This window comes from Populus trichocarpa, chromosome 6, assembly GCF_000002775.5.
Source record: "Populus trichocarpa isolate Nisqually-1 chromosome 6, P.trichocarpa_v4.1, whole genome shotgun sequence".
NCBI classification, from domain to species: Eukaryota; Viridiplantae; Streptophyta; class Magnoliopsida; order Malpighiales; family Salicaceae; genus Populus; species Populus trichocarpa.
The window spans coordinates 12,193,216-12,219,364 of NC_037290.2; the positions used below are offsets into that span (position 1 = coordinate 12,193,216).

The window sequence follows — 26,149 nt, forward strand, 5'->3', positions numbered from 1 at the left end:
GTATGCTAGGCAGACCAAGCGCACAAGTGGCGTTTGGGTTGATTACTATGTGAGAAATATTATTAATAAAATAATTAATAAATTTAAAAGAAAATATTATTGTTACTATTGAAAACATATTATTATTTGTATTATAGATTTTTATGTTATTTTTTATAAGAATAAAAAGTTAGCCCGCGGTGTAGTATTTTTCTTATAATACAAAGTATTCATATAAAAAAATATTATTATTTGTGTTCTAAATATTATTATTTTTCTTATAATTCAAAGAATTCATATCAAAATACTATTATTTGTGTTCTTATTATTATTATTTTTCTTATAATTTAACATATTCATATCAAAGATATTATTATTTGTGTTATAATATTATTATTTTTATAATAATTCAAAGTTTTTATATAAAAAAATATTATTATTTGTGTTCTAAATATTCTTGCAATTAAAAATAATATTATTTGTGTAGTGAATATTATTATTTTTACTATAATCAAAAGTATTAATATTAAAAATATTATCTTTTGTGGTCTAAATATTATTATTTTTATAATAATTAATATTATTAATAAAATAATTACTAAATTTGAAAACAAATTACTCTTGATATTGAAAAACAACCATAGATTTGATTTGAAAAGTAAAACTAAAAATTATTATTATTATTATTATTATTATTATTATTATCATCATCATTAATAAATTTTAAAAAATTATTATTACTATCGAAGAAAAACAACGTGGGGACACGTGGCGTTTGGGCTGCTACCTGTGTGCTGGGCAAACACCAACGCACACGTGGTGTTGGGTCATGCCTCAGTGTTGGGCACACCCCTGCACCACGTGGCGCTTGGGCTGCTTGCCAAGGCTGGGCACCCCGCAGCACACACGTGGCGCTTGGGCTTCGCTAGTAGTGGCCCACGCAGTGCCCCACTTCAGGACACCTAGTGCTTGGGTCATGACGCTGGACCCAAGGAAAATGGGTCTGGCGTCACGACCCACGATCAATCGGTCTAGCGTAAGGACCCAATTCTATTGGGTTCTCCATCAAGAGCCTAGATTCCGTGGTTCTAGGATTCTACATATTATTTTTTGTTTTAGAAATATTATTATTTTTATTATAATTATTATTCTTAACAAAATAATTAATAAATTTCACATAAAATATTACTATTAATATTGAAAACATATTATCATTTATATTCTAAATTTTATGGTATTTTTTATAAAAATAAAAAGTGAGGCCGCGACGAAGTATTATTAAAAATATTCAACAAATCCAGTTATTAATATAAAAAATATTATAATTTGCGTTGTAAATTTTATTATTTTTCTTCTGATACAAAGTATTCATCTAAAAAATATTATTATTTTTATTATTATTCAAAGTATTCATATCAAAATATTATTATTTATGTTCTGAATATTATTATTTTTCTTATTATTCAAGATATTCAAATCAAATATATTATTATTTGTGTTATAATATTATTATTTGTATAAGAATTCAAATTTTTAATATAAATTTTTATTATTATTTGCATTCTCAATATTCTTGGAATTAAAAATAGTATTATTTGTGTTGTGAATATTATTATTTTTACTATAATCAAAAGTATTAATATTAAAAATATTATCTTTTGTGTTATAAATATTGTTATTTTTATAATAATTAATATTATTAATAAAATAATTACTAAATTAGAAAAAAAAATCATTCTTAGTATTGAAAAAGAACTATAGATTTGATTTGAAAGGTAAAATTAAAAATTATTATTATTATTATCATCCTTAATAAATTTTAAAAAATTGTCGTTACTATCGAAGAAAAACCATGTGGGGACATGTGGCTCTTGAGCTGCTGCTTGGGGGTTGGGCACACCCCCCGACACCCATGTGGCGTTTGGGTCTTGCCTCCGTGCTGGCACACCCCTGGGCCACGTGGCGCTTGGGCTGTCTGCCTGGGGGTTGGGCACCCCGCATCGCACACGTGGCGCTTGGGCTTTGCTGATCGTGACCCACACCCGCGCCCCACTTCAGGACACCTGGTGCTTGGGTCATGCCGCTCACCCAAGGGGAATGAGTCCGGCGTAACGACCCATGGTCAATGGGTCTAGCGTAAGAACCCAATGCTATTGGGTCTTCCATCAAGAGCCTAGGTTCCTTGCTCCTAGGATTCTAAATATTTTTTTTTTTTTAGAAATATTATTATTTTTAATATAATTACTATTCTTAATAAAATAATTAATAAATTTCACATGAAATATTACTATTAATATTGAAAACATATTATCATTTATATTCTAAATTTTTATGGTATTTTTTATAAAAATAAAAAGTGGGCCCGTGACGTAGTATTATTAAAAATATTCAACAATTTTAGGTATTAATATAAAAAATATTATAATTTGCATTGTAAATATTATTATTTTTCTTCTAATACAAAATATTAATCTAAAAAATATTACTATTTTTCTTATTATTCAAAGTATTCATATCAAAATATTATTATTTGTGTTGTGAATATTATTATTTTTACTATAATCAAAAGTATTAATATTAAAAATATTATCTTTTGTGTTATAAATATTTTTATTTTTATAATAATTAATATTATTACTAAAATAATTACTAAATTAGATAAAAAAAAAATCATTCCTAGTATTGAAAAACAACCATAGATTTGATTTAAAAGGTAAAACTAAAAATTACTATTATTATTATCATCATTAATAAATTTTAAAAAACTGTTATTACCATCGAAGAAAAACCACATGGGGACACGTGGCGCGTGGGCTGCTGCCTGGGGGTTGGGCACACCCCCCTACACCACGTGGTGCTTGGGTCTTGCCTCAGTGCTGGGCTCATCCCTGCGCCACTTGGTGTTTAGGTTGCCTACCTGTGGGCTGAGCACTCCCCAGCGCACACATGCCACTTGGGCTTCGCTGCCGTGGCCCACGCCCGCACCCCACTTGGGGACACCTGGTGCTTGGGTCACGCCGCTCACCCAAGGGGAATGGGTCCGGCGTCCGACCTACGATCAATGGGTCTAGCGTAAGGACCCAATTCTATTGGGTTCTCCATCAAGAGCTTAGGTTCCTTGGTTCAAGGATTCTAAATATTATTATTTTTTTAGAAATATTATTATTTTTATTATAATTAATATTCTTAATAAAATAATTAATAAATTTCACAGAAAAATATTACTATTAATATTGAAAACATATTATCATTTTTATGGTATTTTTTATAAAAAAAAATAAGAAGTGAGCCCGCGGCGTAGTATTATTAAAAATATTCAACAATTCTAGGTATTAATATAAAAAATATTATAATTTGCGTTGTAAATATTATGATTTTTCTTCTAATACAAAGTATCCATTTAAAAAATATTATTATTTTTCTTATTATTCAAAGTATTCATATCAAAATATTATTATTTTTCTTATAATTCAAGATATTCATATCAAAGATATTATTATTTGTGTTCTATTATTATTATTTTTATAATAATTCAAATTTTTAATATAAAAAAATATTATTATTTGCGTTCTCAATATTCTTGGAATTTAAAATAGTATTATTTGTGTTGTGAATATTATTATTTTTACTATAATCAAAAGTATTAATATTAAAAATATTATCTTTTGTGTTATAAATATTGTTATTTTTATAATAATTAATATTATTAATAAAATAATAACTAAATTAGAAAATAGTTATTCTTAGTATTGAAAAACAATAATAGATTTAATTTGAAAGATAAAACTAAAAATTACTATTATTATTATCATCATTAATAAAGTTTAAAAAACTGTTATTGCTTTTGAAGAAAAACTACGTGGGGACACATGGTGCTTGGGTTGCTTCCTGGGGGCAGGGCACACCCCCTGCGCCCACGTGGTGCTGTTTTGTTGCCTGAAACGCACACATGGCATTTGGGTCCTGCCTCGGTGCTGGGCACACCCCTGCTCATACGTGGCGCTTGGGCACGTCAACACCCAACTATTCTTGGGCCCCATATGCTGCAACACCCAAACTAGCCTCATTGGTTGTGCAGGGTCTAAAATAGACTTGGGTCCTGCTTATGCAAGACCCAGATAGCCTTGGGTCTTGCCTATATCAGGACCTAACTTTATAAAAAGATAAAAGGTGAGCTCGCGGCATAGCACGGGCCACCTAACTAGTAATTACTATTTTGAAAATCTATCAATATAGTACCATTTATCGACCATACTCTTTTATATATATATATATATCAATCAATTTTACTTTTAGTTAGTTCAAATTCTTTAGAAAAATTCCATCAGAGTCTCCTATAATATGATTGTTTTTTCACTTTATCTTCATTATTTCAAAAATTACATTTTATATCCCTAGTCAATGAAAATCTTCAAATTAAATAAAATAACTATATTACCATCATATATAAAATATCATAAATTCTCTCTTTTCCCATCTCTTCTCATTCCTTTTACCCTTCTCTCCCTTCCGTTCTCCCTTTTCATCTCTTTTTTGTTTCAATCAAAACTCTAAAACCCTAAATCGAACAAAATTGCAATAGCAATCAATTTCTCAACTCATTCGGTTTATTCTTGTTTTCTCAACTAAAAAATTACTTGACTTTTCATTTTCCTTTTCTTTTTCACATTTTCTCAACAAGCAATCATAAGTAAAAAACAAAAATAAAATCATAGTAATCTAGTCAAAAATAGAATTTGATTTGATGAGTCAATATTTTTTATTATAGATTTTTATAAATAAAAATAATCTTAAAAGCAAAATGGGTCTGACAGACATATCAGACCCAAAGAACTTGGGCTTGGTAGTTAGCCAAATCTAAGGTAGTGTGAGTTTGACAAACACACCAGATCTAAAGAACTTGGACTTAGCAGTCAGTTAAAACCAAAATGACAGTGGTTTGACAAACATACTAGATCCAAAATATTTGGGCTTGACAATTAATCAAACTTAAGTTCTGACATTATTGAGGGACATTCAAATCTTTTTTCTTTTAGTAATTTGTTCCCATGAATATTTTATTATGCTGCTATCTTTTGGTTTTTTTCTTCATCTTTAATAATTTCATGTATGCTAACAAAATTAGCAAACCAATCAAGCATTTTTGCATGGTAATAGTTTTTCTAAATTCCTTTATAGGCAAAATAGTAATATTAGTATTGCAAGTGTTTTTTAGTTATTAAATGAAATATAATTGTAATTCTATAAATAATTTAATATTTTTTGTTGATATTGTTTTGACACGCTAGCATGAAGTGTTATGAATTTATAAACTTAAGGGTGGCAAAATAAAATAAAAAACATCTAACTAAAAAAAGTTTCGATGTAATTTTCTCATTTATTTAATATACTCATATTTCAACAATTTTCAAAAAAATCGGTGGCCATGAATGCAACAAGTGATTGTTTCAATATACAATTGTGAAAACATCCCTTTAAGTAAAAAAAAGAAGAAGTAAAACAATTCTTTTAATATATGCTACAATGACAGTTTTAATATGTAACTTAGCTTACTCAAGTTTGATTTCCTAAACCAATTATATATATATATATATATATATATATATATATATATATATATATATATATATATATATATATATATATATATATATATATATATTATCAACTTATTGGGATAATGTTACTGACTTGTGCACATGATCATTAATTTTAATAAAATTAATTTGACGAAGGTGTACATAGGAGAATAAGAACAAATTTATTATAGAAGGGTATGATTAATAGATAGTATAAAAATAATCACACACACTTATATATTATAATAAATCCTAAAATAGTATTTGAAAAATTTCTTGCAATGGTCTCATAAGCAGTTAAAAATTAAAATAATGTTCTTCATGTCATTTTGTTATAAGAAAGTTTCATAATTTTTTTTTTAAAGAGGGCTTCGTTTTTTTTCTTGCAATGCATGTTGATAATTTTTTTAATTAAAAAACTATATTCATATATTGTTATTTAAAAGTAAAGCTAGTTTGATTATATGATGAAAATAAATTTTATCAAATAAAGAGAGCTTCATTTTTTTTTCTTGCAATGCATGTAGATAAGTTAATTTTTAATTAAAACAAATATAAGGACATTGTTATTTAAAAGTAAAGTTAGTTTATTATACGATCAACATAAATTTAATCAAATATAAATGTAATATGTGATAAACCATAATATAAAGTCATTTTATTTTTTATTTTTATGACTTATATTTAATAATATCTGTAATTTAAAACTCTTGAAAAAGCTCCAAAGAAAATAAAAATTGATAAAATATTGAATTTTCATATATTAATATTTAATAATATAAAATTATATTATCTTCTCCTACCAAAACTACTATTATTTTGCAATATTTGCGAAGTAATTTTGTCTAAAGAAGTCTTTTGTTCATATAAATTCTATACATAACACAAATATATAAATTGTATAATATTATGATTTTATTAAGCATTGTAATTAGAGTTTTTTCATCCAAAGAAAGTGCCAATAAGCTAATATGTATGATTGAGAAAAACTTATTTTAATTATTCTTACCCGATATATGAGACTCTCAAATTGAAAAAGCTAGAAGGAAACTCACCACTTGATGTTTGTTTTAGAGAGGTTAAATTTATTAATTAACATGTGGTATCAACTCATCAATTACTCTTTTAAAATTGTATGATTTTATACAATTTTATTTTATGGATATTCATTTGTTGGGTTTATAGTGGTAAGTGAATTCCAGTTATTGTGTAAATAAATTATTTCAGATTATTAAGGTTTGACTCTAGAGTTTGATTAGATCAAGAAAAGAAAATCGTTGGTGAGTCTTGACAAAGAAAAACATACATATAGTGAGTCTTGACTCTAGAATTGAGGAAATAAGAAAAGAAACTAAAAGGTGTGGCAAAAGATTTATATAGCACAAGAGAGAAAATATTATAGAGTATAATGTGTTCCACAATGTATCTTTTTTTTTTTTTTGTCCTTTAGCTTTTTGAATTTTGGTCTCCTAATTTTTTTTCTTCAATTTGTTCTTTCAATGTTGTGTTTATTTAGGATTAGAGTTGATGGTTTGTTAAAAAATAATGTTGCTTAGTTGATGCTTGATTTGAAAAAATCAACTGATATTTTATTTATATAAAACCATTAAAGCTATGGGGACCAAATCTGAACAATAGATAAACACTCACCCTTTTTTTCTTGTTAGGATCAGGGATTGAATTGCATGGGCAAGGAAAAGGTTCGATTTTTTTTTATCGTTCAGTTTTTTCAATTTGATTCTTTCACATTAGATTTATTTGGGATTAGACATAACAATATTTTTGTTGCCTAAATATAAGGATCTCGTGATGTCGAAAAAAATGATGCACATTTGATGCTTGGTTTTGCAAAATAAAACTCAATTTTATTGATTTACAATAATTAAGACTCGAGGAACCAAATTTGAAAATAAAACAAGAGCAGTGATGAAGTTGAACGAGAAGTAGGGGAATGTGTGGCATATGTAATGCACGCTCTAGTATGTGAGGAGAGCTACCATGTTGTGGAGGCACGTGTGGTCGCATCTGACATTGAGAGGTGGTCTTTTGTGGTGTCGTTTGAATTGTCTCAGTGAGGGCTACATGAAAAGGTAGCACGTGGTGGATTTCAGGCAGTGGTGTGTCTCCAGCAACCTACTTTGCTTTTCTTTGTCCCCCCCTCTCTCTTATCTCATCACCTTGGTTTTCTTGGCTTGCTTTATCAATTTTCTCTCATGTCAGTTTTGGTCCTTATATATTTGATTTTTTTTGTTTTTTCATTGTTTTTTTAATTGAATTATTTTTTCAATCAAGTCCTTCAATATTTAACTAGTTGGGGATTAGGATTCATATTTTTTTTTTCTAATTTTCTTTCTATAAGAAATCCTAGTGTTATAACTCGGGTCATGGGTTTGGAAGGTTGACCCAGTTTGTCTTGGATGGTTTCTTTTTGGGGTCATTTTTAAATTATTTTTTTCAATTTCAGCTTTAAACATTTGGTTAGTTAGGAACTGGATTTCATAATTTTTATTTATTTTCTTTCTATGGATTTATCTCGATCTCTTGACCCGAGTTGACTTGAAAAGTTTTTTTTCTTTTTTTTAGATATATCTTTTTTTTTCAATTTTCCCTTCAATATTGTGTTGGTTTGGGAATTTGGCTTCGTGATTTTTTCCAATTTTCTTTATATGGGGTTATTGACACGACCAAAAGATTGATGTCTTCTCCCAAGTGTAGGAGTGTCGAAGTAATAAATAACCCGGCAAGACCGGAGTCGAACCACAGGGAGGTTAACTATATAAATTATAAATAATAATGATGATGATGATGACGACGACGACGACTTTGAGATGTAAGATTAATGTGAAGATTAAACAATGATAAAAATAGTTGTCAAGGTTAGAGGATCCACTAATGATATTTCAAATAAGTATAATATAAATTTTTTTTTATTACTCAACTGGAAACCACACACAAAGGAGGTTCCAATCGGATGATTTGTCATTAATAGCTCATTATAAATTATTAACATGATCATATTAATTATCTTATTTAAGTAACACCAAACTTTTAAATATTGTTAGGAATTCATGATGCTAACTTATGTTAATAACAAATCAAGTTCCTTTCATAGCACAGGTGTAGGTTATAACATACAGTTGGCTATGAAAGTGCCAAATATTTGTTGTACCAAATGTTATACAACATAAATTTAGATTAATCATTTAACAAGCAAGGTATTAAGAATTAATAAGATAAAAATGATAAGACATGTTAATAACAAGTTGTTTAGGATATAATCATTGAAGTCCATATTGAGTTTATATTATACTTATCCTAACACTATTAGTGAAACCTTTTCACCTTGACCTAATAAACTTAGCTAAACATAATGAAGAAGAGAAACATAAATAAACAAAGGAGAACATGATTATATAAGTATAGTAAAGGAAATGAAAGGCATAAACAAGAGATTAATGAAAGCAAAACTTAAGCATTAAAAAAATATAAAGAAAGAAAGCAAGAACATGATATTGATCTGAAAACCAAGATGCCTAAATGCATGGTAAATGCCTCCTTTTATAGGCTAAAATTCAGAACTATTGATTTGATGACTAATTGTTGAGTGGGCGGCCACCTCTTAACTTGGTAACAATCCTTATCTTCTTGTCTGCAGAAAACGTCATTGCTAACATCAGAATTTGAATAGATAGTCCGCATGAAAGTTCTGGGAAATTGTATCAGCTTTCTAACAAAACAAGAATAAGGTCATTTGGACAACTAGAACTCGAGATATGGGCTGAACACTGAATAATGTCTGGGTTGCAGGACATATTCCGACTTCTCTGTTATTGCTACAATTTGAACTTGAAAATGGTTCTTTTGAATCTTGGACTCTTCATGAAAGTTTTAGGTCTATGTCTTAGCTTTCCATCCATTTAAACCAGACCTAAATCCAAGTTCTACAGCTCCAGTTATGATCCAATAACCAAATGGTGTTCCAATTTGAATTCAACCAGCATCTCTTTTTTAACCTTAGCCCTCTCTTTGTCTTTTCACTTTTAATAGTTAAACACATCAATCAATCCTTTAAATTGTGAGATATGCCTGCATTTAAAATGAGCATTTACCATAAATTAAAGATATCTTATGTTATCAGACTTATTTTTACAAAACATGTTTAAGTTAGGGAATTTAATGATACTTTAAGTGTAATATGATGATATAAAACCTTAATGAAAATGACTTTTAAGTACTAATCATAATATAATATACTCTAGAAGATATTTTATTATGATTTATAAAGGAAGAATATCAAGTGAATTAAAATAAATTGGGATGGTGAAGTAAAAGATTTGGTGCGTGCGAGAAGAATATAGATGAATTGGTGTTTTTACGAAAGTATTTAAGAAAAGGTTAAATGAGTGGCAAAATTATAAATTGGAAAACCCTCAAATTCTCCATTATAGGGTTCATGGAAATTATTGGGGAAATAGGTATTTCATAGTAAATTGATTAAAGTGCATTGAAATGAGTATTAACTAGAGTAAAAACATGGAAGAAAATTGAAAACAAACCAAGGGCTAGGGCCAACCATATAGGAACTTTTGGGAAATGAAAGATTTGGCTTAAAGTTTGTGTTATTGATTGTTTATTTAATGTGTTGGTATAAGTAATTGCATTTCGAAAAGGGTTTTGGTTGAATATGTGAATTTCATGTTGCATGCGTGTTTTGGAGAAATTATGGATGCGAAAAATTGGGCAATGTTAAATGTTTTTAAATCAATGTGAAAACCTTAGGAATTCAATTCAAATTGAACTTTTGGTTGATGAAATGATTGGCATGTATAGAAGTACAAAATTGCTTAAAAATAAATAAGCAAGCATGAATTAGTATGAATGGAAGTTTAGATTTTTCTTTGTTTAAAATGTATAAGTGATGGTTAAAATTGGGTGGTGTGTATGGTGTATTGGTAGTGTTAGATATGGAAATAAATGCACTTGAAAAAGGAATTAATAATGGTATGACAAATTATGAGGTGTTGTCAAAATTGGTTAAATTGTTAATTAGAGAATTGTGGGGAAAATCCAGAAAGATAACCTTGATAAATTGGTTAAATTATACCGTTTCAATATTTTATGAGTTGATGGTGATTAAATAAGGTTGAGTTTAATAAAGTATGCAAATTGGAAAAAAAAAATGGAATCTCATGTTTGATTTAAGTGGTAGAGTTTGGAATCGGTATGTGTGGATGTATGAAGTATTTGAGTATGGATAATATTGTTAGGATGGTTATCAAACTCATGAGCTGAGTTATTTGTATACTAATGAGGGCACCTCTTAGAACTTCTGCGGAGAGAGCTCATGCGACAGGAGTACCGGGTAGATGTCTGACACCTTACTCCTTTAACTCAAGGCACACTTTCTTTTAAGAATTCATATACTTGCAAAATGTGTTATAGAAAAGATCATTGGAAAAGTATGGATTACTTTACTTAAATAAGAGAAAAAGTCAGTCATTTGGATAAGGATTTGATTTAAATGAAAAAAAAAAAGTTAGATGTTTGGATGAGAACTTGATTTAAATGAAAAAAAATAAGTTAGTCGTTTTGATGGGGACTTGATTTAAATGAAAAAGAATAAGCCAGTTATTTGGACAGGGACTTGATTTATGATTTGGAAAATAATAAGATAAGTTAGTATTTGGACAGAGAATTGACAGGGTGAACTCCTAAGTCAGCCATCTAGATAAGAATAAATATATGGGTTGCTATTATAATTTATCTGGAAATTATAGAAGCAAAACCGAGGATGTTTGGTGTTATATGGGATAACACAATTGTATGGGTTTTTAATATGAGTAAATGTGTTAATTTTCCTATTCACGAGATGTGTAAAGAAGTACTCAGTATTCCATTGATTGTTATGAGAGTTATAGGTTCATTATGACCTCCTATAAGACACTGTCATTGTCATTTTATTTTACTAGTTATGTTATAAGTTTGATGTAAGAAATCCTATAAATCATTTTGTTACTCCTTTTAAGAAATTTGTAATATGTTATATGTTATGCATGTAATTAAATTGGGAATTATAGAATTGTTATGAAATGGTAAAGAATTGTCCTAAGACTATATTGCGAAATCACTAATTAGAGAAATGTTAAAAATTAACCGGTGGTATGCTTGAAGCTACCTATGTGGTGGTGATGTTATAATGTGATGTGGTTTTACGCAGGAAATTGCATAATGAAATTTTAGGTAAGGTTCTATGTAGGAGAAACTCTATCAAAATTTTATTAAATTGTATAACTTTACTACTCATAATAATAAATCATCGGTAGCTTACAATGCACATGAAATGTATGGAAGTTGTCACCCATGATATTAAATTCACTTAGGGTAAGTATGATGTCATGCTAAATGCAGAAAGAAAGTGCACTAAAGTGCTGAAGTAGATAATTTAATAAAAATAATGTCATATAATCTATGCCAACAAGACAGGAAATAAATCTTATGTAAATTATGCCTATGAGACAGAAAATTAATGTTATGTAAATTATGCTTTTGGGACAGGTAATGACATTAAGTGGGGAAAATGATATGAAAAAAAAATGTTTTCATGGTGGAATTAATATGTAGAATAGAATTGAATTGAATACAAAAGCAGAATTTAATGTGTAAGACTTAAATTGACTGCAATGACGGAATTTAATACATGAAATTAGAATTAATCACAACAATAGGATTTAATATGTGAAATGTTAAATTGATTTCAGCGATGAGATTTAATACATAAAAATTGAATTGACCATAAAAATAGAATTTAATATGTGGCCACAAAGACAAGCCTATTATATTAAATGTTAATCCAATTACAATGATGAGGGTTATTATGTTTTGAAGTATAGGTTACATGTATTTAAAAAAAAAAAAGAATCGGTGATTTTGGATAATGTAGAATACAAACTGTAACTATTAGGATGAAATAAGAAAAGTATGAGAGAAATAAAGCACAAAATGCTAACATAGAAATGAGTAAATGAACGTGGTTGATGTAAATTTTCAAGGAATGAAAAAGATCAACAAATGTATAATTGACATAGAGTATCTACTATAAATGACCAAGTAAAGTGATGAATATGGTGAATGTAGAATACAAGTTTCGAGTATAAAAATGAATTTAAATGAATAAAAAAAAAGTGATTAAAGCAATAACTAAGTGTATGGACGAGATTGATAAATATAGAAATGTGATAAGTTTATGCGCTAAGTATATAAATGGGATAAATAAATCCATGAGTTGATTAAGGTATCTAGCTAAGTGTAAGGATGAAATTAAGGATTAATGAACTCAATCATAAAATTGTATTAGATCATAAAAATTGGGTAAAAGGGAGAATATATGACATTAGTTATTTTTTAGTATTGAAGCATGATTATTGAAATCAATAAACAAATATGGTTGTTTTAAATAATAAGGACCTCGAAAGCAAGTCCATGGTACGTATGTTTATAATATTGGATGGCGAAAAAGGAAATTGTTTATGCGTTAGAAAATGAGAAATAGATTGATTGGTAACTATGGTGCAAAAATAATTATTATTACATAAAGTAAATGAATGTGGTATTATATGTCTGGAATAGTAAGACAAATATTACAAATATATAATTATAAATGTAAATTGAATGAGTTATTGTTGACATAGGTAATTAGTAAGGCCTATGTTTTAGGATAAAATTTCTATAGGATGATTACGGTTTCATGACCTAGTTCGCGGGTTTAGAAGGTTGGCCCAAGCTGACTCGGGTATTTTTTATCCTTTTTAAATTTATATTTTTCTAATTTCAGCCTTCAACATTTAGTTGGTTAAGAATTGGACTTCATAATTTTTTCTAACTTGCTTTCTATAAAGTTATCTTAGGCTCATAACCCAGGACATAGGTTTAACAGGTTAACTTGCTTGAGATGACCCAGGTTGTTTTTTTATTTTTTAAAAAAAATTTATCCTTCAACAATGAGTTGTTTGAGAACCGAACATGATATTTTTCTTTCAATTTTCTTTCTATAGGGAATTCCATTCTCATGACATGGATCATGAGTTTGATGAGTTTACTCAGGTTGAATGGAATCACGTTTTTTGTCCTTTTTAAATTAGATATTTTTTATCCTTCAATATTTGGCTGAATAGGAATTGAAATTCCTAATTTATCTCCATTTACTTTCTATTAGTTATCACGATCTCATGATCTAGATCGTGGGTTATACAAGTTAACAAGGTTGGCCTAGGTCGATCCAGTATTTATCGATCTCAGTATTAAAAAAAGAAGTGTCATCCAATATGTCTCCATCTCAATATTTAAAAATGGTGTCATCCAATATGCTTTAGATTTGAATTTTTTTTGTTAGCTTGAAAACACGATTATGCAACGCCTTTACATTTTTTTGTACATTTTAAAAAATGTTTTGACCTATGGTGTCCAAAGATCTAATCTATTCCAAAGTTTTCAATTCCATTCCGTTTGGCGTTCTATTCTTCTTAATGGAATGAAAAATATAAGTTTCAGAGCATTTCAACGATCTGTTACGGTTTTCTGTATTATGTGTGCGTAATTTAAAATATTAATTCAACATACATGATTCTAATTGAAATCTAAGGATAAATTAACTTTAAATTATGCAATACAAACAAAATGCCAAGCATCTAAATATAATTTCAAAATTTAAAACATTCATTAATAGTCAAGAGTCAAGACTAAAGAGAACTTTAAATTAAAATAGTTTAACATAAATAAAATGCCAAAATATTGAGAAAGTAAAAGGTTTTAATACATAAGATATATAGATCAAACATAATCTCCATCAGTAACATAGAAATAAAGATCCTGATCTTGTGGTAGTATGTAGGGGAAGTCATCAACTAGACATTCTAATACATGGTCATTTTTATTAAGTTTGAATTAAATGATAAAATAAAATAGAAAGAAAGAAAGAAAAAATGTAAAAGATCCAATCTCTCATCAAATCTTACCATAACTAATCAACAAAATATAATAGGTGTTTAATTGATTAAACTAAAGGTATATACGTGGTATTGACAAAAACACTAACATTCATTATCTTTTAAATTGTAACTATTATAGGTATCACACTCTCTAGTATCTCCAATATCCCTTAAAATCTATATTTTTTCTCCAATAAACCCAAACAAAACAAATCAATGGCAAAAATCAAAACCCAAAATGAACCCACAATATTTCCCACAAAACGCAACTCAATAAGGATCTAATTCCTGAAAACAATCAAGAAAATCACTCCAACAAATCGCAAAAGCTTGAATCTATCACCAACAATTTGTCATCACCCAAGAGAAAACCACTGAAAAAACACGCAAACTCTAAAAGCTTCTTTCAATAACCAAAATGACACCATATTGGAAGTGGTAGAAGAAGAAGATCAACAAATGACCAATCATGTCATATGCATATAGTTGTGAATTGTGATTATCATAAGTATTCAAAGCGGAATAGACAAAGTACACCCAAAACTTCTTAGATTTTTTTTTTCCTTCACTAGTTAAAGAAGAAGCGTTGTCTTCTTAGGGGACGTACGGGGTGATCTCTCGAGTACTATATAATATGCAAATGTTACTTAAGATTACTTTATTCTAAGGCTTAGAGTAGGATTAGGAATCATTTTATCTTGATGTCCAAATGTAATGAACAGAGAGCCAAAATAATGAAGCTCTATTATCTAAAAATTCAGTCGCTCTCCTTCTGTCTTCTGATTGTACATTCCTTTGTCTTCTTTCATTCATTAGCCCATAGATTCTTAGAACCATTTTTTTTTTCTTCTATGACTGCATCACAACCAAGCCTTTTAGATTAACTACATGATATTATACTAATATAGGCAAGGACGGAAAATTGGATAGGGACATCCCTACATTCTTATATTGCTAAACTGCTATCTAAATATCTCAGAACTCCATTCTCAAGAAATATGGTAGATAATATTACAAGCCCTTTATTTGAGTCTCCTCCTCCTCCTCCTCCTCCTCCTCCTCCACACAAATCCAATCTGCCAATGTTATATTATGGCCTAGTAGTTGTTGGCACAGCTGCTATAGTGCTAGCTGTTTACAACCTTATAATCATCAAGTGGTGCGCTCAACGTGGAGGCCGATCAGGGCAGGGACCAAATGTGTTTACAGAGGTAACAGCAAGCCAGAGTTTTGAACACTCCAACAGCAACTTGCCGTCTAGTTTCAAGTACAAAAAGGGAAAAATAGACGGTGACCAAGACCAGGGAAGTGGCTATGAATGTGCTGTTTGCTTATCGGCTTTTGAAGAGGGAGAAGAGGTTAGGCAATTGCCAAGGTGTAAGCACTCATTTCATGCTCCTTGTATAGATATGTGGCTATATTCCCACTCTGATTGCCCGCTTTGTCGTTCAAGTGTTGATCCTCCTCTTGCGGTGTGTAATAGAAGAACGGCCGCGGCGGCAGCCGATACATCGGAGAATTCTAGAGAAGGGTTACTGGATTCAGCCATCAATAATACTGTATGAGGTTTTTGTTTTTTAGGTTCCTGTCTTTTTCCATCTGTTTGTTGACTAGGAAGGGTGAATTAGATGCCATTGCGTGTCTACTGGCAATTAAACGTTCTGAGATTTGATTTGATGATGATAACCATGATTGCTTAGCGGATTGACATATTGGTCCACCTTGTATATACTTTGTTCTTCGTTTGGCATAAAGTAGGTCCACAGTTGGCATTGAATATTTCTACTTAACATGTTAGTTTTTATGTTTCAAAAACTTTTTTTTTTGAAAGAATTTTTATTTTTTTAAAAATTATTTTTTTAATATTTTAGATCGGTTTAATGTGCTAATAATAAAAATAAATTTTAAAAAATAAAAAATATATATTATTTCAATGCATTTTCAAATAAAAAAATACTTTAAAAACAACTGCTACCACAATATTAAATGAGCTCTTAAAACACAAAGAAAAATGGTACCATTACATTACAAAATACGCTAAAATATTTAGATAAAACACTATAGCAATTTACAATAGCCTGATTTTTTTTATTTTTGTCCTTAGTTTTTTCAATTGTAGTTTTCTATACCCAAATTAATGACCAATCTATTAAAATTTGTTAATGAAAGAAAAAAAATTTAATAAAAGAGGACTAGAGTGTAAATTCACTAGAAAAACTTTGTTTAGTCCACCAACTTTCCTTTTACTTACTCTGCAATCCTTTTAGTTTTTGCAATTATAATTGCCAAAGTTTATTTTCTTATCATTTAAGTCCTTGAGTTTGAGAGATGAGAGAAAAAAAATATTATGAAAACGATGAAGAAGAGAGAAAATTAAAGAATGATCATTTTCCAACGATGAAACTCGACGTGTTTAGTGTAAATAGGTTCTGTTAGACATGGTGAAATAGCGGTGGAGTTTTTTTTATAAACGATGAAAAACTAGATTGGGGTCTGTTTAGACTTTTTTGATTTGTTTAGTGATTTGTAATTTTTTTGAATGGTTTATGGATGTTTTTATAGTGTTTATTGGGTGTTCTGATGTGAAAATGAGCTGAAAAATATATGTTTAGGCTAAAAAATTCATCTTTAAATTTTTCAACCACCATAGCGATTGTAGGATTCTAGGTAAGCAGTTTGATTGGTGATACGTCATCTACCACACACACACACACACACACACACACACACACACACACGTAAAAGGATCGCATCATCCACTCTTGATGCAAAAAAATAAAAAAAAGGTGCCTAGGCTTTTTTAATTTATTAAAATTAGGCGTATAGGCCTAGCCCATCAACACATGATCTCTTTATTTTTTTCATCACTTTTCATTAATTGTTTCTATTGATTTAGCTTTATTTTTTAAATAGTAATTGATTTTTTTTATATTTTTTAGTTGCATGATTTTACAAAGAGATTAGTTTGAATTTTTTTCTTCTTATATTTTATATGAATTAGCTATATTTGTATAAATTCTTTATGAAAACAGAAATCATTTATTATTTGGAATAATAATTAGCCAACAAGATAAAATGAATGAAAATATTTAAAATAAAAATGATAGTTGATGTAAAACATTTGCGTGTACATCTATATTTTGTTTCTACTATGAAGATTAACTTATTGCTTTAATATTTAATTAGTGTTAACAACTCCTTTTGGTTTATCAACTCATATATTTCTTTTATTTTACAAAGCATAAATAATATCTTTTTATCTCTCATTTAAAAAAAAAAAGTATGTTAGGAATTGTGATTCATAATTTTTTTCGATTTATTTTCTTTAAGGTTATCATTATCTCAAATAAACATACAAATATTATATTGATGCTTAATTTTTTTGAGCATTTCTTTTTACTATATAATTAAATAAAAAATACTTTAACAAAAAAACAAAGTTGCTAAACTTTGTGGAGTCCAAGACATGAGTAACAGGTTTGGTGGGTTGATCTGAAGTTGATCCAATATGTTATTATCTTAATATTTTAAAAAAATATTATCTTGATTTAAAAAAAAAATCAAATCAAATTATTTATCAGCTATTTAAATTTTTATTAAACCCACTAAGTCGATTGCATCACGTCAAAATAACCTCAGGAGAGTTTGACTTGAAACCCAGATTAAGTTAAAAGTTAAATTAAAAGGTTTCAACATGAAGGGTTGAGTTTAATAACATTTTGTATATAAAAAGAATTCATGTGTTATAGACATTTTTTTTATGTTCAAGGTTTTTTTAATCCAACTCGCCGGCCGGTCATTTAGTAAAGAAAGAAAGAATGATGCTCGTTTATCATTTAAAGCAACTTAGTAATAATTTCTCGGGTACCGCAAGAATTAACAAGTGGAAAACTAAACACTAAACTAAACAAGCCCACTAATAAAAACTTTCAACCAACTACTCTTTTTTTTTTTTCATTGCCACATCTTGCTTTAGAGTTTCTTTCTATGTGTTTAATAATATATTTTTTATTTTAAAAAATATCAAATTTATATTTTTTAGTGTTTTTTTTATAATTTTAAAGTGTCAATATTAAAAATAAAAAAAATCTAAAAAATAAACACATACTAAGACTCGTCTCGATATAAAACAAGTAAGGAGGGGTGAGCATTTGGATAATTCAGAAAGCCAAAAAAATGTTATTTTAGAAAAAAATTTGGATTATTTAAAAAAAAAATTAAATTCTTTGTTCTAAAATAACTTTTTGATTTTTCAAATTATATTTTACCCCATTTATATTTCTAAGTAATTTAGTTTATTTGAATCACCTAAATTTTCAGACCTAGTAGCCCTATTAATATTTACAAAAGCTAAGACCCCTTTGAAAAACAATATTCACCTAGATTCACGAGTGCTACTCATTGGAAAAATGTAATAATGGTTGTGCTCTTCCCATAAAAATCTTAAAACTAGCAATTAGGGGTAATTTGGTCTTTGTAAAAGGCCCATTAGTCAATATTAAATAGTTTGGGGGTAAGAAAGTTTTCCTTCATTTTGAAAGCATAGTAAAATGATCAAAATACTCTTAAAATTAAAAAATTAAAAATGACATCCATGGGCGCTTTTGTCTTTTCACACCTGTTTTTTCATTATAATGAAGTGGGCTAAGGGGCCATTTCGTATTTTAACAAATATAAAAAGTAATTAAAAAAAAGTGGCTACACGTGCAAGGCATTGGGTACCAAATAACAGGCGACTATGTCCTTTGGGCAGTGCATACGACGCTTCTTGTCAGCCAAAAATCATCTTCCATCGCATCATTTGATGTGCCACCGCATTTTCTTCTAATTTGACAACAGGTAGTCGGGGGCGGTACGGTTCGTCGTCGATAACCTTTTCTCTTCTCCTCCACTTTTCTTTATCCTCCCCTCAGAAATCACAGCGCCCATACCAAATTTTAGAGTTGTCATGTGATATTTTTAGATTTTAATTTCAATCCTTATTCTTTTGATTTTTGTTCTTGACTCTTTTGTAAAACTTTTATTTTTTTTCAATTACATCCTTCAATCTTAATTTGTGATATATTATTTTTTTCAATGTGGTCCTTATTCTTTTAATTGTTCTTTTTTTTGGGTTCTTTTGTTAAATTGATTTTTCTTCTTAATTTCACCCTTCAATAAAAAAATTTGTTTTCATTTTTTTATTTCAATTTTGATTCTTATTCTTTTTTTTTCTCTTTTGGGTCTTTTTGTTAATTTTGTTTTTCTTTTCAATTTCACCCTTCTATCAAAAAACAAAATTATTTTTTATTTTCATTTTGATTCTCATTCTTTTAATTGCTATTTTTTCTTTTGGATCCTTTTGTATAATTGAAGTTTTTTTTTTTTCTAATTTCATCATTTAACATTTGATTGGTTGAGAATTAAACTTTTTGGTTTTTCTAAATAGATTGTTTCCAGTTTAATGATCTAGATCACATGTTTGAAAATGTAACCCGAGTTGATATTTTTTTAATGTATTTTCTTTTCAGCATTCATCATTTGACAATGGTTTTTTTAAGAGAGAGAGAGAGAGAGCTTTGAGACTCTCTTTTTTTTTTTTCTTTTGGATTATCCCAATTTATTTTTATTTTTTTTACCTAAAGTTCCTTTAAAAATTAGAATTAACTAGATAAAATTGCTTCATATGAAAGTTTTGACTATATAAAATTAGATTTAAAGAAAATTACAAACACATTAGTTCTGAAATTTTATAAATTTATAAATAAATAAATAAATACTATAATTTGGATTTCATTTTACCCAAATTACCAAAATAAATTTTGGACGACTTCCAAATTGGCCATTCTCCAAAAATTCTAAAAAGTTATTAGTTTGGAAATCGGGTAGAGTTTTTTGAAAAGTGGTCGAAACCTTACAACTTGCTTAGTTTTGAAATAAAAACTATTAATTCATCCCAACTGCAAATTCTAACACATTAACAAAAAGAAAACTAAAGGAACAGGGGTTTTTAATGTATTCTTCACATGTAATATTATTCATTATAATAGTATTTTTTTAATATTTTTTAATTTTTAATTTAATTCTTCAATATTAAGTTCATTGGAGATTATGCTTCATATTTTTTTCAATTTATTTTTTTATGAGATTATCCTAGACTTATGACTGGGGCTATAGGTTTGATAAGTTAACTCGGTTGACTTGAGTTTTTTTTATTTTTCTAATTGATTTTTTCCCTCAATTTTATCATTTGATATTGAGTTGATTAAAAATTAGACTTCGTAATTTGTTTCAGTCTGCTTTCAATGAGGTTATCCACATCTTATGACTCATATCACAAGTTTGGCAAATTAATCTTAGTTAACTTGAGTTGTTTTTTGTGTCCTTTTTTTAATTTCATCTTTTAACATTGGATTGATTGAGAATTGAGTTTTATAATTTATTTCATTTACTTTTTATTAGATTATCCTGATGTTATAACCTGAGTGGTGAGTTTGGCAGATTAACCTTAGTTGACTTGAGCTATTTTTTTTAGTTTTTTTAATTAATTTTTTTTTCTCAATTACATCCTTAAACATTAAATTTATTGGAAATTGATTTTTGTACTTTGTTTTGATTTGTTCTCTATTAGGTTATTATAATCTATTGACTTGGTATATAGTTGGCAGGTTAACTCAGATTGATCCAAATCGACCCAGTATGTTATTGTCTCAATGTTTATTAAAAAAATCTCATCTTAACTATTTATTTTAAGTCCAATTATATTTTTATTGATAATACAGGTTACTTTTTGATGAGGTTATAAAAATCACAAGAATATTCTGGAATGAATTATTCCTAGAAATTCTCATACATCATTTATGTTGAATTCAATGACCTCCACTTCAAGACCACATAGACTTCTTCTTGGGCCAATCTCTCCCTCGGGAGATATAAAACTCTTATAGAATAAATACCTGCACAAAATTCCCTAAGGGTGTTGATGGGAGACCCTTTGAAGATCAAGTCAGTACTAGGAATATTTGTGTAAAGAACGACATTAATGAAGATATTAAAAAGCTTTTATAAATGTATAGAAAAGGTTGGAGAAGAAGGTCTAAAGGTGAGGAGGAGAAGTTGAGAATCCATCTTTTTCTTTATCATCTTTTATATCACCTGATTTGAACTGCCTCATGCAATGTAGGAGGGGTAAAAAAGTAATCTTATATGATTAAGATAATATTAGCTTACTGCTCATGCCATCACTTCTAATTAATGTAAGCAAGGATTGCTTGTTCGTATTTAATGGGATTGTAATGGGCATCATAATTATTAACCTAGGCTCAGGGTATGAGAGGTTCAGTGTAGAATAACCCTTCAGTCACGTACCCAATCTGAGGGATGTTGGGCTCAATTCACGCCCTGAGCCAAGGAGGAATCGGGTCCATCTCTTGACTGTACCCAGGAATGGTTAGGGACTACTGCGCTACTGCCCAACATAAAGCTGGGCATGGTCGCGTCCTTAACCCACCACAAGGATGAGCGTGAATGTGCCCTCGCCCAACATGGACCATGTTGCACGTCACCCGCGCGGCATCGGCTGGCGATTTTTCATTTTCTTGCTTTGATTCGTTGGGAGTTGCCACCTAGTATTTAATTGAGGGTTACTAGGAAACCTGAATGTACTGGTCTTGTCAGAGATTCACGAGTAAGGGACTGGTTGTGGTTAGGGAATGTATTAGCACCCCTAACGCACCATACCTGAGGTAAGCTGCTTCGTAGCTTTGATGTGTTAAAGAAGTTTTAAAAATTTTGTCTTTTCATCAGGTATCAGAAATACGACTTACGTGTAAGTTCATAATCCTTAACCGTAAACAAATCAAAATATTAAATTCTTCTTTATTCTTTGCAATTTCATCACAAAAGAAAAACATTCATAAAAAACATACAAACACACGCATACACATTGAATTTTTTTTTTTCCTTTTCCTTTTCCTTTTTTTTTTTACAATCACAATACAAGATACAAATTCAAAACAACTAAACAAAAATTACATTAAAATTACAATAATAGCCCCAAAACAATCTGGAATTTACAGGGAATACCTTCTGCACCACCGGAACAGTGTCAGGCAGACTTCTGGAGCTGCAAGAAAATAGTGGCGCGTCTTCTCCACGCGCCACCGCCACTGTCGGCGCATGGGTGCACGCGCCACCGTAAGGAAGAAACTGGAAACAACGGGATCTGGCTAAGCCACTTCTCCTCTTCCTTTCCCTGCCGGCAGTGACAACCACCGTCACCTGCAAAAGAAGAAAAAACACAATCAAAGTTTCGGTTCTTCCTCCCCGTTTTAGATATGCTCTCTTCTGGTTTCTCTCTTTCTCTTGGTTCGTTGATTTTTCTTCTGTAGGTAACAAATCCGACGGTTGGGTAGCTTCAGGCTACTATTTGGTCATTATTGTTGAGGAGACCGGAGGAGGGTGATGGCTCGGCCGGTGCTTGGTGGGGAAGGAGGCGCTGCGGTATGGTGGGGCCGAGAGAGGAAAAACGATTGTTGCTGGCCGGTGAGTGAGAAGGAGCAGCCAAAGGGAAAAGGCTAGGGGAGGTGGCGGTCGGCTTCAGAGGTGGAGTGGGAGGAAACCGTAGAACCGGCTGGGAGAGGGAGAGGTCTGGTGAGGGGGACGGCTCTGTTTGGGCTTAGGGAGAAAAGCTCTGGCTGGCGAGAAGAAGGGAAAAATCTGATGAAGAGGGGGCCCGCTTCGGGTGAGGGAGAAGAAAAAGTTAAGCTTTTTAGGGTTTTCTTTTTTGTGTTGCCTCCCCCCAAATGTTTAAAATTACCCCCTCATATTTTTAAGTTGTGGACCTATATTTATAGGTAAAATGTTGTTTGGGCTTCAAAATGGATCCCTCAACTTTCTTTTTTGTAAATTTTGATTTTTCTTGTTTTTCTTGTATTTTTGAAAAAGAGCAATATCAACGCCGACCCAATGAGAAAAATCAATGATTTCAAAAAACGACGCGTGAAACTTCGATCGCGTTCAAAAGACCTTTGGAAATTTAAATTCTTTTGAGACAATGCTGAAAATACTAAAAACGATGCAAATATATTAAAAACATATTTTTTTTGGATTTTCTTTGTATTTCGCTATTTTTGGATTTTTTTCAAAATATAACAAAAAGATGGGTCAAAAATTGAGTAGCAACAGATGCCCTCTCTTTACAATGCTTACAAAGCAAAACTCATCAATGTTTTGCATAGTAAGCTTTATAAAGAAAAGAAAAAGGACAATGATCTCATTATCTTGGGCGACCTGCCCCTTTTGAAGAAAAGTGGTCTATTTTTAGGAGCGACCAGCCCACACACTCACGTTAACCCTGGTCTATTTTCATGGGCGACTTGCCCACACAAACTCACACTGGTCTATTTTCACAGGTGACCTGCCCACACATGCTCACAGTGATCTATTTTCAAGGGTGACCAGCCCACACACTCATACTGGTTTATTTTCACGGGCGACCTGCCCACACCCGCTCACCGTGGTCTATTTTCAAGGGCGACTAGCCCACACATACTCAAAGTGGTTTATTTTCACGGGCAACCTGCCCACACATGCTCATAGTGGTCTATTTTCACGAGCGACCTGCCCACACCCGCTCACCGTGGTATATTTTCAAGGGCGACCAGCCCACACATACTCAAAGTGGTCTATTTTCACGGGCGACCTGCCCACACATGTTCACAGTGGTCTATTTTCACAAGCGACCAGCCCACACACTCACGCTGGTCTATTTTTACAAGCGACCTGCCTACACATACTCAAAGTGGTCTATTTTCAGGGGCAACCAGCCCACACACTCTCACTAGTCTATTTTCAAGGGCGACTTGTCCACACACGCTCATAGTGGTCTATTTTCACGGGCGACCTGCCCACGCACGCTCACAGCTTTGGCACATAGATCATGGAAGCCTAGGATTTACCCCAACTTCAGGTTATTGTATCATGTCCTTACGTTCCCCCTGAAGGTGGTGGGCAATATCTTACACATCACATCATTGTCATGGATGACCAGCTCAAGGTTCCCCCTCACATTCTGGATATGCTCTCGAGGGTCTGTAAGTCCATCATACTTGTCTAAGCTCATCTTTGCGGATAAATACTCCATGGGTACTTTGGCTTCCAAAACTCTCTTGGACAGTGAAGAGTCTTCCACTTAATACTGGTGGGCAGGTCGGTGATGTCGTGAGTCCTCCTCAGCCATTCTTCTATGTCGTTCTCGGTGTGGGCTGGATGAACTGGATGAATCTAGTATGGAATAGTGGGAAGGTGATCTATTTATCTCCCACGACGGCTAGTTTGAATTCTGCAAGAATGCTCACTTCTTATTAGCACCGTGGGGCAGTGGGAATGTTCTAAAGTTAGACTAAGAGAACGATGCCTGGGTGGTTGCCCTTCATTTTATCCATACCCCTTGGCGTAACTGATGCGTCTTCGGGCTATAGATGTCCTTTGCGGCTGAGGTGGTAAATCGTGTGTTGGGACATCGTGAAGAGGTTGAGGATGAACCGTGAGCTATCCTTTCAACGTGATGACCTCCTATAAGAGCAAACGTATATGCTCAGCCATCTTCTCAATTTGGGGTTAGACGGACGTACCAGCAGCAATGTGGGCGTCCGTGATATGCCCTGGTGTGTATGGATCGGCCATGGTGGTGCACTAGGTAAAACCTCATGTCAAAGCTTACTTTCTTGCTGGAGAAGTAATTAGCTTTTTGTAAAGGTTCCCACAGACGGCGCCAACTAACGAGGTTATAAAAATCACAGGGAATATTATGGGATGAATTATTCCTAGAAATTCTCATACATCATTTATGGTGAATTCAATGACCTCCACTTCAAGCCCACGTAAGCTTCTCCTTGGGCCAATCTCTCCCTCGTGGGATATAAAACTCTTCTGGAATAACTATCAGTATAAAGTCTCCTAGGGGTGTTGATGGGGGACCCTCCGAAGATCAAGTCAGCACTAGGAATATTTGTGTAAAGAACGACATTAATGAAGATATTAAAGAGCTTTTATAAATGTATAGAAAAGGTTGGAGAAGAAGGTCTAAAGGTGAGGAGAAGAAGCTGAGAATCCATCTTTTTCTTTATCTTATTTTCTATCACCTGATTTGAACTACCTTATGCAATGTAGGTGAGGTAGAAAAGTAATCTTGTATGATTAAGATAATTTTATCTTACTGCTCGTACCATCACATCTAATTAATGTAAGTATGGACTGCTTGTTCGTATTTAATGGGATTGTAATGGGCATTATTAACACAGGCTCAGGGTATGGGAGGTTCAGTGTAGAATGACCCTTCAGTCACGTACCCAATCTGAGGGACGTTGGGCTCAATTCACACCCTAAGCCCAAGAGGAATCGGGTTCAGCTCTTTACTGTACCTAGGAATGGTTAGGGACTCCCATGCTACTACTACCAACATGGAGTTGGGCGTCGTCGCGTCCTCAACCCACCACAGGGCTAGGTGCGGGCATGCCCTCGCCCAACGGGGGGTTGGGCATAGTCATGCCCCTTCCCAACTTATAGTTGGCCGTCGAGAAAGATATAATCTCATTTTCGGTTATGATTTTTGTGTGTTGTCTTTTA

At 31.1% G+C, this 26,149-nt stretch overlaps 1 protein-coding gene across 1 annotated transcript; it reads left to right on the forward strand.

Moving 5' to 3' along the window:
- Positions 1-15,540: 15,540 nt before the first annotated feature.
- LOC7497588 (RING-H2 finger protein ATL52) lies at positions 15,541-25,071 on the forward strand. The gene is made up of 4 exons (XM_002308230.4): positions 15,541-16,101; positions 24,492-24,615; positions 24,699-24,826; positions 25,003-25,071. The coding sequence occupies exons 1-4, from the start codon at positions 15,541-15,543 to the stop codon at positions 25,069-25,071; spliced, it is 882 nt and encodes a 293-aa protein (XP_002308266.2).
- Positions 25,072-26,149: the final 1,078 nt, after the last annotated feature.

What these genes read in the sequence shown, in the direction of transcription:
- LOC7497588 (XM_002308230.4), top strand. Translation starts at nt 15,541, where the DNA reads ATGGTAGATAATATTACAAGCCCTTTATTTGAGTCTCCTCCTCCTCCT. An exon ending in GGATATGCTCTCGAGGGTCT is followed by an intron (nt 24,616 to 24,698) that starts GTAAGTCCATCA and finishes TCTCTTGGACAG; the next exon opens with TGAAGAGTCTTCCACTTAAT. An exon ending in TAGTATGGAATAGTGGGAAG is followed by an intron (nt 24,827 to 25,002) that starts GTGATCTATTTA and finishes TTCGGGCTATAG; the next exon opens with ATGTCCTTTGCGGCTGAGGT.